General features: G+C 25.7%; 1 protein-coding gene across 1 annotated transcript; it reads left to right on the forward strand.

The window, feature by feature from the left end:
• Nucleotides 1-68: 68 nt before the first annotated feature.
• Nucleotides 69-19,847, forward strand: LOC129965456 (F-box/WD repeat-containing protein 9-like). The gene is made up of 9 exons (XM_056079336.1): nucleotides 69-209; nucleotides 2,803-3,029; nucleotides 4,097-4,236; nucleotides 9,630-9,764; nucleotides 11,843-11,961; nucleotides 12,958-13,198; nucleotides 14,977-15,090; nucleotides 15,180-15,335; nucleotides 19,002-19,847. Exons 2-9 carry the CDS (start codon nucleotides 2,807-2,809, stop codon nucleotides 19,083-19,085), a joined length of 1,212 nt encoding a protein of 403 aa, XP_055935311.1. The 5' UTR covers nucleotides 69-209; nucleotides 2,803-2,806; the 3' UTR covers nucleotides 19,086-19,847.
• Nucleotides 19,848-20,293: the final 446 nt, after the last annotated feature.

The following is a 20,293-nucleotide window of genomic DNA, read 5'->3' on the forward strand; positions in this document are numbered from 1 at the left end:
TATAACCAATAATTTAAATTTAAACAACATTAGATTATCTTTTGTTGAATGGCAATAAGAATATTTTCTTCAAGTTCTATTTTAATTTTTATTTTTTGTTTATATTTGTTTGTCAAATTGTCATATGTTTTAGTAACTGATTGTTTTTTTAGTCTGTCAGGTTTCTTCTCTACTATGCTGCAGATGTATAATTAATTAAAACTGAAAAAGTAAGAAAATGAGTTTAGCGCTACTAAATTCAAAATTTTTCTCTCCGTGAAAAAAAATTAAATATAGAAGATCTGACTTTAATGCCATATTTTGGTTTTATGTTTATATAAAGTTTAATATCAGAGAGAATTTTAATATTTTTATATGCATACTTAACTTATTCAATAAAACATTTTCATTGTGAAATCATTCATCCGTTACCAAAACAGTGACAAATTCTTAATGACTTTTGTTTGTTAATAATTCAAAAATACTTCAGCAAAACTTGATATTATATTTAAAAAGTTATAATATGTATCATAAATACGGTTGTTTTTATATGATTATTATTGGATGCTTAGAAGTAATTCCTTTGTTGAACCATTCGTCCATATCCAAGTGATTGACACATCACTGTCTTAATTATCGACAAAGCGAAGATACTTTCGTCAAAACTCAAAATTTTTTTGAAAAAGCATTAGACAAAGATGCGATGATATATTATAATTTAAATATTAAGAAATTGATTAATAATGTTAAAAATGCATGACACAATGCCAGTGAATGAAACAATTTTTTATTATTAATATATATGTATAATATAGTTAAGTTCAAAATATCTACTGAATATTTGAGATTTTATAATATTAAAATCATATGGACTTTTTCAGACCTTATATAAGCAGTGCACTTTATATTTTAAAAAAGGATATTCATTTAAATTCTTTGCCATTTATCTCAATACATCAGTTTTCTAAAGATGTATTATTACAATTAAAATAATATATTGGTAGTTAAAATTTTTACTTTTATGAATTATTCATGTATATAAATATATTTGTGATGTAGAAATGCTAGACTATGTATTAAAATTTACAAAAAAAAGTTGTTATGAAATGTTATGTACTGTGTAAATAAGTTTAAATATAATTGTAAGCTTTCAAATTGTAAATCATTCTTTGATCTTTAAATTTTTCACTCAAAATTTCTATGAATCATACATTCCTTGTTTTTCCTTTAATAAGCTTTATTTCTGTCACTTTCAAGAATTAAAAACTGTTCTGCTATTAGAATTAGTTGCTTTGCTACCAGAACAAAACTAATCAAAAATGTATTTTTGTAAAATGTATGTAGCACTACATTTTTAATAGTGTGGTGAATAGCATATTGTCAAAATTAGACTTAATCCTTAGATTTTTTATTAATTTATTTGTTAGTTAGTTTGAATGTCTTTGAAGAAGATTTTTAAATTAATTAAGTGGATTTTTCCACTTTTTTTTATTTTGTACTTTTATATAAATTTTTTTATAATAACAAGTTTCCATTTTAAAGTAAGCTCTTTTAATGCATACACAATCTTTCTTCTGTGCATATGTGATCTTACTGGAATCTTATTACTGTCTGAGTATAAATCCATCTTTATTATTTAGTTGTTTGTTGAAAAACTTTTAAAGGAAGTATCAGTGTAGAAAATAAATGGTACAGAAATAAATTAATTAGTGAAATATGGAAATATTATTTGGTATATAGATAGACAGGTTATTTTATCTTTGAATAGAGCTATTCAGAAAATTGAAGCAGCTATAAGTTTTTTTAAAAGTGTATGCTCTTTTGAAACTTATATAGTTAAGGTAAAGGGTTGATTATATTTTTAAAATGTATTTCATGTTTAGTTGCTTTATTTGAAAGTATCTTAACTACTTTTGATTTATTCATTTAATTTGGATGAAAACAATTTCACATAATTTGAAAAGAAAAAAAAAACTTTTATCATGATTAATTTTTATAAATGTGGTAGGAAAATTACATAAAGATATGTTTCTTTATTTATGCTGTCAAAGGTTTGGTTTATAATGTAATGGTACTTAAGTTTAAAAATAAGTTATTGAATGCAAAAATTATGATGATTATGTAAATTTAAAATTATTCTGTAGGTATATGTCTTCAGTTTCAATGTAATCTTCAGTAATAATTTTCGTATGCAAACCAATTATTGTGATAAATAAATAAAAATTTCTGGAATTTTTTTTTGTTGTTGTTATTGATATTAATGTGTGCTATTTTGGCCATTAAATAGTACAAATCATGTAAGTATTTTTATGATATTTTTAGAGTTAATTGTTTCAAATCAATATCAATATAAATATCATGTATATAATTTTCAAATTTTTTTTTAAGTTAAGTTTTTTTTTTTTTTTTTTTTTTTTTTTTAGCAGAAAATTTCTCATTTACATTGTATAAATTAATATAATATGCATTTTCCATTCAGATTTAGCCCCTAATTCTTATAATTACATAATATTATGCAATGTTAAATTTTTTTCTTGTGATTAAATTTATTTTGAAAAAAAAAACTATCTTTAAAATGTAAAATTATTTTTAATTAATTTTTATTTATTTATTTTTGTTACTGTGGTATTATGTCTTTTGAACTTCTTGCATGTGTTTTATTTCTCTATTGATTATTTTTAAAAAATAGGTGTAAGTATTGTTTCTAAATGTTATTCTTAAAAATTTGACTGTCACTAGATAATTATTTTCTTTTATTACACTGCCTAAACATCATTTAATTAATAAAAAATGTATAGAATTTTTTTTACATTACCCTTCTAGGACAATGGATTCAAAAAGTGATTCTGAGGATGGTGATGAGTTCTGTTTAAAGTTGGATACAATCCCACCAGAGATATTTCTTCATATATGCTCATTCATTAGTGCTAAATTTGTTATCAATGTTTTGAGCAAAGTTTGTCAACGATTTCATGATATTATTGAAAGTGACACTACTTGGAGAATGAGAATATATAAAATGTGGCCCAAACAATATCCATTAATTCCAGGTAGCATTTGATGTTCAAATATTTATTTTATAAGATAATAAGTGAATAATATTTGTATTAAAAACATTTTTTTTGTGAAATAGTATTAAATTGTTTTATTTTAGTTTTCTGAAATTTTTTTTATTTATATGAGTGTAAAGAAATCATTATATATTTATGTATTGTATTATTGTTTTTGAAATTTTTCTATTTATTTTTTATTTATTTTATATTTTTTGCTTAGGTACACAAATTGATGGAGGTTTTTATGCAAAATATTTCAAGTCTATTGAAATTTTCAAATTGAGAAGCATATTATCAGCAGCCTGCATGAACTTTTTCATTTCTTTTTTGTAAAATATTTTTATTTTCTTAAAGGTTGCTTTTTTTATTTATTTTACATTTGTTGAATTTTTTCAAATTTCAACAAATAGTTGTTGAGATAAATTGCAAATTCTAGTGGAGAGAAAAGGATGAAACTGCCATAAAACTATTAAAATATTTATTAATTAAAGGATAGTTTTTTAAAACAATTTTTGATACTAAATGGCAAGGAAAAATATTAAAAATTTTCACATTGAATAACATTTGATGCTTATCTTGAACATATGTTTATGATTTAAGCGAAATGCAATTTTGTTAATAATTAATTTAATTTTTGAAAATAAATTACAAGAGAACATATTGGTGTATAATCTTAGCGATTAATCTCTGGCATATGATTGATATGCAGGTACATTTTTCGTGTTAATAAAAATTTGAATTGTTATTAATATTAATTAATTTTAATTAATCACAGTGGTATATATCAGTAAAGGAATAACTCTTGTTATATTAAAAAAAATTATATTAATGTTTAGCATTTCTCCGTGGGGTTTTTTTTCTAAGAAATGGTTATTCTCATCAGCTATATGGAGATACTAAAACTTATATATATGTGATGTTTTCTTAGCCTCTTGGCCTCATTATTTTATACTCCGAAATTTTTATAATTTCTGTTCATTAGCTTGTATTTACTGTAAACTGGTTTAGAATGTCTTATTTGTTTCTTGGGGTTCATTTTTGTTATGATTCTATTTCATTTACAGATCCTTCTCTGGATTGGAAAGAAGCTTGTATAGAAAGAGAAGAACATTATGATCTGTGGAAAAATTCTGGTGAAAATATGAGAATTTTCCATTTAAAAGACGCACATTTTGGTTCTGTTAATGTTGTGAATATTTTGGAGGTATGCTTGCTTTACAAATTGATTTGTGATTCTTGTTTAATATGATGAGAATAAATGGTACATGGAGCAAGCAATTTTTTGCACCTCATCTAAAAATAAATATATTATTGTTTTGTCTTAATAGACATTTCAAGAAAAGGGAGGGGGGTGCATCTAAACCCCCTTTGCCTCCTATTGTTATATCATTTATTCTAATAATTTCTAAAAATAAATAGTTACATTATAGTTAAATATATGATTCAGTTTCTTTTTAAGAAATTCTTTCAAAATACTGTCATATTTGTAATTTAATAATTAAGGAAGTAGGGTCATGTTCTAATGTATACCTCTCAAGGCACTTATATTAGGCCCATTCCATGGATTTTGAAACCAAGGGGCAAATTTTTTTTTAATCTATTATCATGGTTATAACACATAATTTTAATGAAAAATATCTGATTTTGCTTGTTGTTGACTTGATTTTTGTGTAAAAATATTAGATCTCATCAAAAATTGCATTTTTTAAAACCTTGGCTGAGAATTTGTAAATGGCCTGTTTCATTATTATATTTTTTAAAGGTTTCTATAATTATTTCACCTTTCATAAGGTGCCTATAGAATTTTAATTTTCAATTGTTAATATGTTTTTAGTAATACTATATCAAAAAATTACAAATTAATGTCTATTTTGGCTTTGTTTTAACAATCAAAGCTAATGAAGATTGTGGAGTGTCACATACATGACCATTAAAACTTTTTTTTTATTTTTTGCATCATTAAATTAATAGAAAGTTCTAAATTTTTATTTTCTAAATATAATCATACTATTTGATGAAACTGCATTTAAAAATTTAAAATATATTATAATTAATTTATAATTTTCAATGGTCAGGTATGTGACTTCAAGCAGTTATGTATGTGACATTGAATTATAAAATCCAAAGCAGTTATTTTAAATTCATCTCACCAGATGGCAGTACATTCCTTTACTTCTCCAGCTATAACCTAATGTTTGTTTTTAAGCAAAGGTTCACAGCACACTGTGTTTGAAGTATGCTGCAAGTCAGATTTTGCTATCTTTAAGCATCTTAGTCTTATTTTGCTATTTTAAGCTTAAAATATGGATGATGAACAAAGAATAAAAAATGCTACTAAACAAAAGAGATATTATGAGAAAAAAAGAAATGATCCTGATTTTAAAGAGAAAGAAAAGCTAAGGCAGAAAAAAATAAGAGATTTAAAAGCAGCAACTATGACAAAAAAGGAGAAAAAGAAACAAAAGCAAGCAGCTAGAGAAAGGCAGAGGAAATGCAGAGCAGCCAAAAAGATAAGTAATTCTACAAAAATTTCAAGTTTGAATTCTTCTATTGCGACTACCCCAGAATGTTCTCCTTATACAGTTCCCCAGACACTTGGCAAAGCAGTTAAAAAAACTTTGAAAGCCTTACCAACCTCACCTCGAAAACGAATGGCTGTAGTCAGCAATTTAGTGGAAAAGGTAGGTTTAAAACTGCAAAAGGAAAGAGAGTCCAATATCAGTGATAATAATCAAAACAAAGAACTTGTGGCAGACTTCTTGTGCCGAGCAGACATAGTCTACACTGCTCCAGGAATGCATGATGAAATGATAATTTGGGAAAATGGCATTAAAAAACGTGTTCGTAAACATTTTCTTACAATGTATATGAAAGAAGCACATGCTTTGTTTAAGGAAGAAAATCCAAGCATTAATATTGGATATTCAAAATTTTGCAGTTTAAGACCTAAAAATGTTCTTCTTCTTAAAGACACACCTAGTGATCAGTGTAAATGCAAGAGTCATGAGAATTTCATTCTTTTGTTAAAAGGATTAAATATTGATTATAACAATGATTTTTGGAAAGAAGTGCTGTGCAATTCAGACTTGGAATCAAAGTGTTGGGAAACAAAATGTGATAAATGTAATGCTGGAAAATTGCTTTTAGATTTTATTGGCAAAAAAGGATTAAATAATGCTTCTAATGTACAATGGCACCAATGGGTTAAGTCAGAAAATAAGCGCTTCTATAAAGAAACCAATGAAGGTTGCATAGCTGAATTAACTGATAATGTTTTAGAAAATTTTCAAAGTTTTAAGCAGCATGTAAAAATTAAACGAATCCAAGCTGCTGCCTTTCAATCTGATATAAAGCAAAGCAATACTGTTGTATTGCAAGTAGATTTTGCTATGAGTTATTCATGTGAGTGGCAAAGTGAAATACAGTCTGCACTATGGAGCCGGGAAAACGTAACTTTGTTTACAGCTGCATTATTTGAAAAGAATCATAAAACACAGAGTTATCTTATTGTAAGTGATACTAAAGATAAATCTAAGCTATCTGTGTCTGCTTTCATTTTGAAGCTTTTGGAAATTATTAAATTTCAGGCAAATAAACCAAAATTAATAATTTGGAGCGATGGACCATCCAGCGAGTTTAAAAACAAATTTATTTGTTACTTCCTCTTTATTTTATTCAAAACACAAAAGCATTTTTCTAGTTTCGAATGGAAATATTCAGCAACTTCCCATGGAAAGGGAGTTGTTGATGGGATAGGAGGTACTGCAAAGTCCCGAGTCTATGCGGAAGTAAAGGCAAGAAGAGCTATAGTACAGAATGCAGTTGATTTTGCTACAGTTGCTGCAAAAGTAGTACAAAATATCACTGTCATTCCTATGCTGCAAAAGGATATAGATAAAACTCAAATTGATTGGAATTTAGCTAAGGATGTTCCAGGAATTAAAAAAGCCCACATAATTAAATGTTTGGATGAACACATTTGTTTATTTACAAGTCAGCAAAATTTGGATACAACTGTGCAAGAGCTATGCTTTTGTAAAAATACAGAACAGTGTTTGAAAAGAACTCCATTACTTGCACAAAATCACACTTCTGCATATATTTCACTTGGCAAGTTTTTACTTGTAAAAGTGTTTGGAAAAAAGTCCTGGAAGCCTTATGTAGCACAGGTGTCTGCATTAGATAACACCGAAATCAATGTTATTTTCCTAAAGCAGGTATCCGTATGCAACTTCATTTATCAAGAGAATGATATAGGAGTTATTCAGCGGGATGACATAATTAGAGTATTGCCAACACCTATAATTAACGGTCGCAATACTGTAATATTTCAAAATGCAGTTATGTGAAATTGAACGATGTCACATACATGACTACTTGTCACATACATGACCTGTAAAGTTACATTTTTTTTTTAATTGAAAAATTAAAGAAATATTTAATGCATTTATTAGTTTGTCTTCATTAAACCTTTTTCTTATGGGAAACTTTTTTTAAGCACGTTTCATGCATATAATTCACTGATTTTTTTAAAGAAAGTTGGTGTTATCAAATCACAGTTCCAATTTTTGTCACATACGTGACTATCTAAAAAAAATTTTAAAAGGTCTCTCAAAATTTAAATACAAATATATTTTTCATTACCATTTATTAAAACTCTTTTTTAATTGTCTAACAAAATTAAATTTTTGACTTTCACTACATTTGTACATAAATTTATCAGATATTTATGCATATCTTTTAGTCCGATTGTCACATACATTACCGTGGAATGGGCCATTAGAATATTTTTATCAAAAATGAAAGGAAATTTTATAATAACAAAATCACTTTCATAAAGTTTCTTCCAACTGATTTTTTTCCCCCAATGCTGAAGTAAATTATCTTTTGAAAAAAAAATATATAAGTGCAGATTGCTATATTTATTATGGTCTTATTGGCTGTCTTGCTAAAACCGTCTTGATGAATGTTTGAATGCTTTTTCTTTTGGTTAAAATATTATTCTGATTTTGAACATGTTGTTTATGGTTAATTCTTCTTCTTTTCTTCTTTAAGTAAAGTAAATAATCCTGAATGTTGAAATTTTATCAATGCATTTTACACATTGCCAAATTGTGTTTTGTGAAGTCAGCTGCTTGTGAAAAAAATGTTGGATATAGTTCAAATTAAGAAATTGTATATACATATATATAAAAACCTAAATATTATGTGTGTGTGCATGAAAGAGAAAAATTAAACAAATGTTAATTGGGTGAATATTTTGTTTCATAAACTAGTACATATTGCATTTATTGTCTTTAAATAAATGGTTTATAAATGATAATGACTAATCCAACTCTTGTCAAAGTTTTGTAGCAAAAATGCAATTTTTCAATTTTTATTATAAAGGATATTTTTTTTCCCTCCATTTAGGGCAATCTCTTTTGAAAAATGAGAATAGTTTCAGTACTTTTTTTTTTAATAATTTGATTAATTTGTTGTGAAGTTGTTGTCCCCCCCCCATCTCTTTTTGCTGTCACTGCTTTCACTGTTAATTGGTATTCATCACTATTCAATTTTTCTCAACTGTCATGTCCTGATTAATTTCTCTTTCTTTCGTATGTGGTAATCCTTCAATAACAATTGCTTTTGTGCTTGGTATAACTTCCTGAATGAACAACTTGATATGAATAATTGATTTGATTTCTTTGATCTAAATTTTCACTGATGAAGATTCCTTAAAATCGTTGACAATTTGTGGAAGCTGATGTCAACAGATAAGAATACATTGATATGTCAGTACAGCCAGTGCTCCGCAACTTACTTTTGTGAATATTTTTTTAGTTTTGGACAAATTAAATGAAAACTGTTAAGAAAATGCATATATACAAAATCACATTCTGCAAATCTTTACTTGGCAAAAGGTTATTGCACATTATGACTGGTTAATTTCTAATATTCTCAAATGCATACTGATGTGTGTATACTTACGTATTTATTCATATCTTATACAAAATGTACAATAATTTAATATCCTGTCTTAATTTCTAGTATATATTTCATTAGTTAAAGGCTTTGAATTTTCTAATCAAACATTTCCTTGTTAGATTTTTAAAGTAATCTTGAAATGAAGAAAAATGTTTTGGTGTAGAACATCAGGAGTAGTTATTTATCATATTTATTTTTCAGTGACTGTTTGTATTTCTTCTTTTAAAGTAAATTGTTTCTATTTTTTTGGAAGTATTTTCTTTGTATCTAAGTGCATTTCTTAAATATTCAGCATCTGAAAACTATGATTTCTATTTGTGAATTTCCTTATTCTAAAAGAAATTAGAATAAGGAAATGCAACTCTAGAAAAACGGATTTTAACTTATTTTTTACTAAATTTAAAAATTATTTCCTCTCTTTTATCAATTCTATTTTTCATATTTTTGAATGATAATTGAATTTTTCATGCAGTGTAAACTAGTTTAAATCTGTCAAACGAGGTACTGTTTCAGAATTAAACTGAAATGTATTTACAAAATAAATTAAATCTGTTAACGTTGTGATATGTAGTTGCTATAAAAATCTGTTAATATGAGGTATCAAAAAATTGAAACTCTAATATCTTGTAGGATGGTTGGATTTGTGCCTCTGGTGGAAGAGATGGAGCATTAAAATTATGGAATGTTTCAAATCTGAAAGAAACACCAGAACCTGATGATTATAAATCTTGCCTTTTAAATTCCAAAGCAGCTGCACATGGCAATGTAAGCAAATATTGTGTGTTCTTTCCCTCAAGATAAATATTTTATTAATATTTTTTTAATCCATATTATTTATATGTATATTACTGTTATTCTGAATATTGGACAGCATTATTGTGCTGTTTAGTTATATGCAAATAAATAAAAAGTAAATGTATTCTTTTTCCCATTAAAAATTTTTAAGATTATATTAATGTAAGCAGACTTAAGCAATAAACTAATAGTTCTTAATACTAGTTTTAACTTATAGTTTTTAATACTCTTAAGAAAGAATATTCAGAAGCATGAGAAATTATTGCATATTTTATACAAGTATTATATATTTAAAAATTCAAAATGAAATAATTTTTCTAAAATATTATTTTAATAGCAAGATGCTTCTTGATTTTTTTAATGGTTCTTAAATTAAAATTCTTTAAAATTGTATATTACAAGTGTCCTTACATTTTAATAACTAAGCCAGGTTTAATGGATATAAATTAATTACAGTTTCTGTATGTATATGAAAATTTTAAAACTTTCATGTTAATCATTATCTGTAATAATAGTATTTATTATTTAGAGAAACAAACATTATTCTATAAAAACTTTCTAGAACTTATTTTATGAATCTAAAAAATTGGGAATCTATGTAGAACTTTTATAATTGGAAAGTATTATAATTTAAATAAGAGTTTTTAAGCATTTTAAGCACTGTGTCATTTTTTTAAAAGTAATAAATCATTGATGTTTCATTCTTATGATACTTTCTAAATAATTGTTTTTTTAAAATCTCTGCTAATGTTTATATGGGAATGTCAAATATGCTAACACAGCAATTAATTATAAACATCAACAAATGTAGCACTTCATTATTAACATCAACAGATACAGTTAAAAGCAAAGATACATAAATATAGCTCCTGTCAATATTTATTTTAGCCTATTAAGGATGTTCTATATTTCAAGAAACTCTACTGTATAAATTCACTGTTTTTAATATTGGACAAATTATAAAAATTAATAATATTAATATAATATCAACATTGCTTAAGAATAGTATTTAAACATTTAATGATCTCATCAACATAATGGTCTATTGTTCTATTGGAATGTTTTTCACCTGATAGGGAATAGTGCTATATATTTTAATAATTTCTATATTTATTGTTAATTTTTGAATTATACTCTATTTGTTTGATTTTATTATTTAATTAGAGCAATATACTTTATAATTTCTAGATTACCTTACAATTAATGTGACTTTTCAAAATACAATTGTTTAAATTAAATTTTAATTTCATAACTGAAAGTATGAAATTAATAGTATGTATATACATATATGATATAGAAGGTTATCATGTAATACCCTGCTTTATAATATGATTTTGCTTTGCTCTGTAAAACATTTTTTGACTAACTCTCATGCAGTGTGATAAACACTCTTGTATCATGCATTAGTTAAATTTTATATTTTCATAGTTTATGTATGTGTATATTTAATAATTAGAAAAGTAAAAGCATATATTTATTTGTTTTTTATATATTTAAACAATTGAAATAACATAAAAAAATGTTTCCTATAGAATATCGAATATAAGCAGTTAAAAATTAGAAATATGTTCGAATGTGCATAAATTCATCTGATAATGTGCTTTCCTATTGCATAGAATATATCCTCTCACATTGTACAATTTACACTATATTTTTAGAGTATATGTATCAACTATAGAAAAAGAAAATAATTTATTTAATGTTTTATTTCAGTGTAGTATATAGAAATTATCATTAGTCTGCTTTATTTTATTTATTTATTTATTTTTGTATGAGAAGTCGTTTTATTGTCTTTGTTTGCTACCATATTCTTAAAAATAATTAAGACTCATCAGAGCAGTAATAATCAGTGAAGATCTCTTTTATGTATAATAATTGACTATCAGCTTATAGTGTTTTATTAAGAATCTTGAAAAGTTAGCTGTACATTATAACACAATATCTATCATTCGTGTAATAATTTGTGGTTTATTTAACTACATTATTTTTTTCTGAGTTCTATATTAAGCATTTAAACATTAGCATTGCATTTTTCATTTCTTTTACAGGCATGGCTTTGGTCCATTGCCTATGATAAGCAAAATAAAATGTTATATTCCGGTGGATTTGACTGTAATATAAAAACCTGGGATCTTGACAATCCATCTCTTCCAGTTACATCATATGGGTAACTATGAGCTTTTCAGATAATTTGTTTGGTTGTTATTTTGTTAATCTATATATTCCCATATATTAAGATTTTTTAATGAGTGTTTTTGTAATTATTATTATTATTATTATTATTATTTTTTTTTTTTTTGGAAATAAAAGTATAACATACTCTTGATTAACATATTATAGAATCTCATTATTCTATTTAAGAACTTAATGGTGAAAGAATTATTTAAATATAAATTTGTAAATGAAATAATAGAAATGAAGGGGGAGGGAAACTTGCTTATCAACATTAATATGTATCCTGAATTGTAGCAAGTTCTGTTTTGTGCATATTTATTATTAAAAAAAGCAATTTTTATGAAGATTTTCACGCTTTTATAATGATTAAAACATTGGGAATATTTTATTGAAATTTTAATCCCCTGCCTATTATAGAAAATGCTAGTAGCATTTCATCTTGTGATATCTTTTAATAATCTCTTTCTTACCATCTTCATAACTGACTGCAGTGTCTTCATTACATTTCATGGTACTTTGTAATACATTCTCCTTAAAATACTCAGCAAACACTTTTTCAACAGGGGTGGAGAATATTTAACAGCTGTATACTTTTAGTAGTTCTCATATCTTCAGATGCTTTTTTCTACATTAACTTATGTAGTTGATTTTGATGGAACATTGAAAAACAAAAAGTCATGAAACACAGAAAGAAAAAGTATTTTATCGAAAAAAATTAATCGTATGAAAATTAAATAACATGTAAATACCATTCAGAATCAAGATTTAGTAGAAAAATTCATTAAATAGAAAAATTTCTTTAATAAAAATTCATTGAATGGGGATTCTACAAATATTTAATTCCCATCCAGACTTGTAAAATTACAAAATATATTCAGTTTTGTTTTGTCTGAGTAATTTCTTTGGAAAGATTTCTTTAAAAATTATTTTGTTTGAAATTTGTTAATAGATAGTTAATGTACATAATGAAATTTATTTTTATTTCCAGCCTTTCATCACCTATTTTGTGCCTTTCATTTTCTCACAATTCTTTAGCATGTGGTTGTTATGGACGAAGTGTTAGTTTATTTGATCCTAGAGTGAGCCTTCAACCTGTGATACAACATATACATCACAAGAAACCTGTCATATGTATTGCATCTGATGAAAAATTTATTATATCTGGAAGTGAAGATAAAAGTGTTGTTGTGTATGACAAAATTGCCCGAAAAGCAGTGAAGACTATACAGGTGAAGAATTTTGTAAATATTTTTATTGTTATTTTCTAATTCATTATTTTACTTCAATTAGGTAATTCATCTATTGTTTTTTATGGCTAAAATATTTTATGCAAAACAAGAAAACTACTTTATAAGAATTAAGTAATGCAAAAGAAAGTAGCCTAATAATAATTTTAATCATTTATATCCAGTGCACAATGAATTGAAGTTGGGGGGAATGAAACTGGAGCATAATGTTTCAATTTTAGGACAAACCCTTTTTCAAGTAATAGAAAGTTCATCTACAGATAACTCCATAATACTTTTTTCCTGTATTTTTATTATGGTGTAGTGTACACTTTTCTGATTGGACTTTTTCACCAATCTCCATTATTTTTTACATTTTTTGCAGCCTCCTTATTTTGCCTCTAGGGGCACTGTAATCTGTTTTAATAAATTCAGTATAGTAACGTTACTGTAGACACTGATTTCCTGATATATGAGAACTCATCTTGAATTTTAAAAAACTTTACTAATCACTCTATGGGTATTCAGTCCATTGAAATAATATTAAAATTTGTATAAAAAATTATTGGAAATTCTTCTTTTTAATCTTGATGGGATTCTCCTATCCAATTGTATTTTTCTTGGTTATTAAGTACTATAATATAATTTAATTAATATGAATCAATAATTTTATTTTCCCCTTTTTGTAATTTTTGATAGTCTATCAATTAAAAGCATACATAAAAATATATTTGTAAAATTCTGAAACATTATAAATTTTTTGATATATTGATTGGCATCTCATTTTTTTTTATTTATTAGAGTTTAATGTAGAATCCTCAAATCAATATATTGTATGAATTTAAAAACAGTTATGCTCTTTATATATTAATTATCTTGTAGGTATAGGAAAAAAAAAAAAAAACTCCAGTTGCCCTCAGTTTGAAAAAAGTCCCAGTATGCATTAGTAAAGAAGTAATCAACATAATAAATACGACAAGGAAAAGCATTTAATAAGAAAACTGAATCTTTTTAACTGCAACCTTGACAAAAGTAATTTTTAAGGGATGTTTAATTTCTATATCTATGTTTGCATCAAAGTGTCTATACTATTTAGAGTCTTTATCATTATTGAAATTATTCATTTGAAAATTGATTACTTATTACTCTAAACAACAATATTAATATACAAGATATTACACAAATATCATAAAAGCTGTTTTAATGGGTCATATATCTCATTGCAACCAATTGTACTTTTTAGGTGCATTGTTGGGAAAATTGCTTTTCATGTTATACATTCAACTCTAAATGTTGATTTCACTGACACTTTTTGCCAACAAAAGTTATATGCCTCAACCGGTTTAGAGAAATAGTTTCACTACTGATAACTATTTAACACTTGAAAACAGTATTGCTGAAGAGTAAGACCTACTAATGTAGAGATTTTAACTGCCTCATTTCCAATAGGAATTCACATTATGAGAGTTATATAGTTCTAAGAAGGCATAATAGCTATGTTATTATGCATATTATAGCCTGAATTGATGGAACTTTCACATAAACATGTGTGTATACCTTAACTATTAAATTCCATTTCTATCATGCTGATTTATCTTCATACTTAATTGCATTAAAATATATGTAATAGCTCTGAAGTGAGAATACACATGCTTGTGTAAAAAAAAAATGAATTAAAAATAATTTTTAAAAAAGTTTGAGTATGAAATTTTGATAATAAAAAAAATATATTGCATTTTAAAGTAAAATTTTTCAATAAAAATTTATTTTCACTTCTATAGTTTGAAGGATTTCCTCTTTCAATGTCTTATGACTTTCATCAGTTATTAGTTGGTGATGTGTTGGGATTTTTTCATGTTATTGACCCTACTGAACAAAGTTTCGAATTAGTTCAAGTATGTATTTATTTGAAATTTTTCCACCATAATTATTTATAGAGATAAAAATCTATGTATGCTTATAATTTTGAAAATTGTGTTTGTAGACTTATGAAACTGGGCATAAACTCAAAGTGACTGGTATACAGCATTCCCTTGGTTCCATAATCACCTGCTCAACAGATAAAACCATTCGAATTTTAGAGCCTAATGCTGATCCACAACCGATTGCTGTATTAAACTGCGCTTCTGAAGTTTCAAAGGTGAGTTTTAATACTGATAGTAATTTTGTATTAAAATAATATGTAATTTCACTCTGTGGATAATTCTGAAAGTTAATGAAAATGTTATTTTTATAAGTTTTGTAAGTTTTTTTTAAATATTCAATTTTTTTTATTGTAAGGAATACATATGATATAGTAAATAAATTGTTTTTAATTTTGATATATTTTAAACAATGTATGTGTATTCATAGGAAATACCTGATTCTGAATAATATTAGAACATTTTATTACTTCTGTGATCATGCATTTTTTTAATCATAAATTATATTCAAATTTTTTATTATTATCATCATTCATTAACATACAGCTTTTAAATTATTTAATGATGTTAAAGGAAAATCTTTTTTAGTTTTAACTGCATTTTTAAAAAAAAATCATTTTATACTAAGTTGCATAAAGAAACAATGGTCTGAAACAATTGGTCTTGTTGCAATTGGATATTTTAAACTCATCAAGCTCATTTTTCTTGTTTATAGTGGGTCCCCCCCTGCACATTTTGTTGTTTTATTCTGTTTTCTAGGAATAATAAAAATTCCCCTGAAGAAACTGGTGTATGAATCCAAAAGCAAAATCTCATATTTAATATCAGCTTTAAAAAACAATTAAAGTTTTGGGATCATTAGTTATGGCTATTATTAATAAATAGTGTTAAAAATGTCAGATCTCTTAATTGAAAAGAACTGTACTGGAATTTCTTTTTAAAATTTGATCTTAAAAAAGGAAATATTTTGAGTGTAAAAAATGCCTGAATATTTCAAAAGAAATATTTAAACTTGCTATTTCTTGCAAAATGCTATTTTTTTTACAAAAAAAACAAGGGGGCAATCCTCCCTCCCTCTGTTGTCAGCCTCCCCTCTCATCGGTGAAAGTTTTCACCACTTGAGGATGGTGATAGAGAGTTGTGCATTATCGAATATAATTATTTAAAAACCACCTTAAAGTTAATATATTGTAAACAGTCGAAATATCTAAGTAACGATTAAGGTGTTTTGACAAAATAATCGATAAGGTCGTAGGTCAATAATAGGCTTTTTTTTTTGCGGACAATTTTTGGTAGACTGATTAAGAACTGAATGCAATGGATGTTGAAGACATTAAACTCGCAGATTTTCAGACGTCTGATTCAAATGTCATTCATTAAGCTTATAATTTGTGCAACTTTCAGCAATATAACTGACAAAGTAGCAAGTTAATAAAATATCAACTTCATTTTGCTGGCAATTTTTGATCGACCGACTATGAACTCAATGCAGTGAGTGTCGAAGACATTAAGTCTATAGATTTTCAGACATTTAATTGAAATGTCATTCATTTAGTTTATAATTTGCACTAGATTTGGTAATATATCCGACAAGTGAATAAGATCTCGTATTCTGCTGACAACTTTTGGGCAGCCGACTATGAACTCGATGTGTGGAATGTCGAAGAACTATATCCACAGATTTTCAGACATTTGATTCAAATGTTGTTCATCAAACTTTTAATTTGCACTACTTTTGTCAATATAACCAACAAGGCGACATGTGAATAAGACATAAGACATGTGGCATTTTGTCAAAAAATGTTGATCGGTCGAATGAGAATTCAATCCGATGTATATCGACGACGTTAAGTCCAAATTCTAGTCATCTTATTTAAATTTTTTAATGTTCATTCAGCATATAATTTATGCTATATTTAGCAGAATAATCAATAAGCTGGCAAGTGAATAAGACTTCACATTTTTCCGAACTAATCTTTGCCCTTCGTCTAAGATTTTATCATGGATTATAGGAAAAAAAATGTTTTCGTCGGGCACTTTGATTACCTACCAGTGGAATTATTAGAGAAATTTATGCTTTTATATTATTCGTGAATTGGACGATAGAGTGTTTTTCCATAATTCATCATTCAATTTTAAGTTGTAAAATTAATCATCATCTTGTTCATCTAATTGTTACTTCCTCGGTAATGAATTGATAAATTTATTTTATTCATTTCACTATGAAAATTGTGTGATTAAAATCTAGGTAATGGTTAAACTAAATTTAAAATACTCTTTTCTTTTGACACTCTTGTGAATATGCATGTTATAAGGAATTATTTCGCTGTCACCAAATTATGTAAATTAATTATAAATCATTGGAGTGAGTAAACTGTATAATTGTAAATTAAATTTATTTAACAGCAAATATCTGTTTACTTTTGCAATCTAATTTATCAGATTACAATTATTATACTAAAGAATTATTACTGACCGTAATTGACGACAAAAAAAATAGCTACACTAAAAGAGTTTATACAAGTATATACTAAATTTGTTAAATAAATTACTATCAAAATTCTTCAGATTCTGCATTCAGTATTATGACTGTGTAATCAGAATTTTTTTTTCAATTATTATTTGCTTCAAAAACAATAGAATTTCTGATGTTTCTAAATTTTTAATAGACTTTGAATAAAGATGTGTTGGTAGAAAGATAATTAAAATAGTTATTCATAGAATATTCATAAATAACACATTAACCCCTAGACATAGGAATTTACTTAACTTCCTAATTAGATGGCAGATCTTATTTGGAATAATTATTATTATTTTAATTCCTAGAATAATATAAGAGCATTTGAGGTAACAATGCATTTTCAAGTGATTTTTGCATTTGAAATTACTTAATACTTTCACATAATTGCAGATTTAAAGTTAACAATTTAATGATTCCATACGCGAGTCAGGCTCATCATTGTATATGAAGGGTAAGAAAAACCAATGCATGCAACTGAGGGGATGAAACTCACCTTTTGATAGGAATCTTAACTTGCAATAACTTCGAATTAAAAATATTTTTCATATCGTACATAAAATAATAAATTCATGCATATATTTACAAAATATTTTCTCTAGCCTTCTTAAGAAACAACATCATTTTATCTTTCCCACAATTTGTATTGTTCATGTCCGAACAATAGTAAATTTTTGTTGAGCACGCACATTTATTCTTTTCGGATTCGAAACACATCAGAATTCCTGCTCGGTGTTGCAATCCTTATTTAACAAATATTTCAGGTAGAGGACTACGCAGAAAAATCGAATTTGGCGAAAACATCGAATATTTTTTATTTATTATTCTGGATTTCTAAAAAAGCTTCTTTTATAAAACTTTTTGTTTCAACATTCATTTTATATAGTTTCTAATATAAAATAGTAAAACATGCCTTTGTACATTTAGCATGACACGTCATTCTGGTGCAATCTGTGTTTCTGTCTATGTACTACAATCTGGAATGAAATATAACTATATTTTTTCTAAAATTAAAGAGTCTCATGAAGAAATAGACTTAAATATTGACAGTGAAAGAAGCCGAGAACATTTTTTTTTACAAATATCTTTGTAAAGTTTTAACAATGAAAGAAAGAATCAGCATCTGAATAAAAAAGAAGCAGAATAATACTTGATTTTTTTAATTAAATGTAAAATTAATCATTATGAGTTATTTTGAAGCAGATCTCTGCCGCCGTCTCTGCAAAAAAGTGTTTAAATTTTAACTCACCAAAAATATTTTACATTGTATTTAAATATTACAAGATTTGATATAAATACTTTTAATGGGAAAATGTGATTACTATAACTTAAAATGATTTTTTTTTTTTCCTCTTTTCCTTTCCAGATATCTGCTTATAAAACTATTTTAGCTAGTGCAAATACGGATGATTCCATAACCATCTGGATACCTGAGGAAGAATGTTCCTGAATCAAATTGCTTCATTGCTTTTTGCTCCTGCTATGTGATACTAATAGATATTTTTATAAAATTTTGTTCATATTTTTAATATTTTTTAATAACTTATTTCTGTGCCTTTTCATTATTTGTAAAAAAGAAACTTTTTTTTTCCTGTTTAGGGGAGGGGGGATCTTTGTTACGTGAAGGTTACTCTAGTCTTTAATATAGTCTTGTGTGATAAATATGTTATGTTGAAGAAAATAATTATTATTTGTAAGAAAGCTTTTTATAAGATCACAGTTCAATACCTTAATTTTTTCAATTTAGTGATGTTTATTTATTGAAATACTTTTCTCTCCCAATTCTGTTGAGATATAACTGGAATGGATAAAATTTATTTTCTTCTGTTCTTATTAAAATGAATGTATGGAGAAAAGATGATTTTATTATTATTATTTATCTAAACTTTATACTTTTCTTTTCCTTTTTTACAAAAAGAGGATATATATTGTAGGGAACATCTTGCATTTTAGTTCAAGTTGGACAACTATTTACTTTAGAAACTTTTTACATTCTTAAAAATTAGATTTTTTTTATCTAGTAAAAAAGGGAAAGAAAAACTAAACACAAAATTTATTATTTTTTAAGAAACTTACCAAGTAAGTCATTTATGAATTTGTTTGTTTATTATTTAAAGTTTCAAAATATATGAATCTAACTATCAAAAACATTTGAATAGTAATATAGTTAAATTAATATATTGTTTCATTTCAAGCCATCTGATTTATTACATTTTATGTATGTGTGAAACTAAGAATTTCTTAGTAAGACTTTTATTATTATTATTATTATGTGGGTTATTTTAAAAAATAACATAAAAGGGAGTTAATTATGTAAAATCATTTTTATAAAAACATTTTATTGCATTGAAATTTGTTACTTTTGTTGTAGAATAATTTATTATTTATTGTTAACATTTTATGAATTATAAACAGCAGTTATTGACATCACACTCAGAAAATGAATATTGAATAAGTATATCAATAAAAATCATAGATCTGTTTTTATTACTTTAACTATTATATTGGTCTTTTTTGCCACTATGCTTTCCATTTAATTGGAACAAAAGGATAATATTTGTTCTAGAATTAGGAATTCTCATGCCATGGTAAAATATATATTTTAGTGTTTGAAATTAAAGAAAAATAACTAATGTCATTGGAATTAAATAGCAGCAT

This window comes from Argiope bruennichi, chromosome 4 (assembly GCF_947563725.1).
Source record: "Argiope bruennichi chromosome 4, qqArgBrue1.1, whole genome shotgun sequence".
NCBI classification, from domain to species: Eukaryota; Metazoa; Arthropoda; class Arachnida; order Araneae; family Araneidae; genus Argiope; species Argiope bruennichi.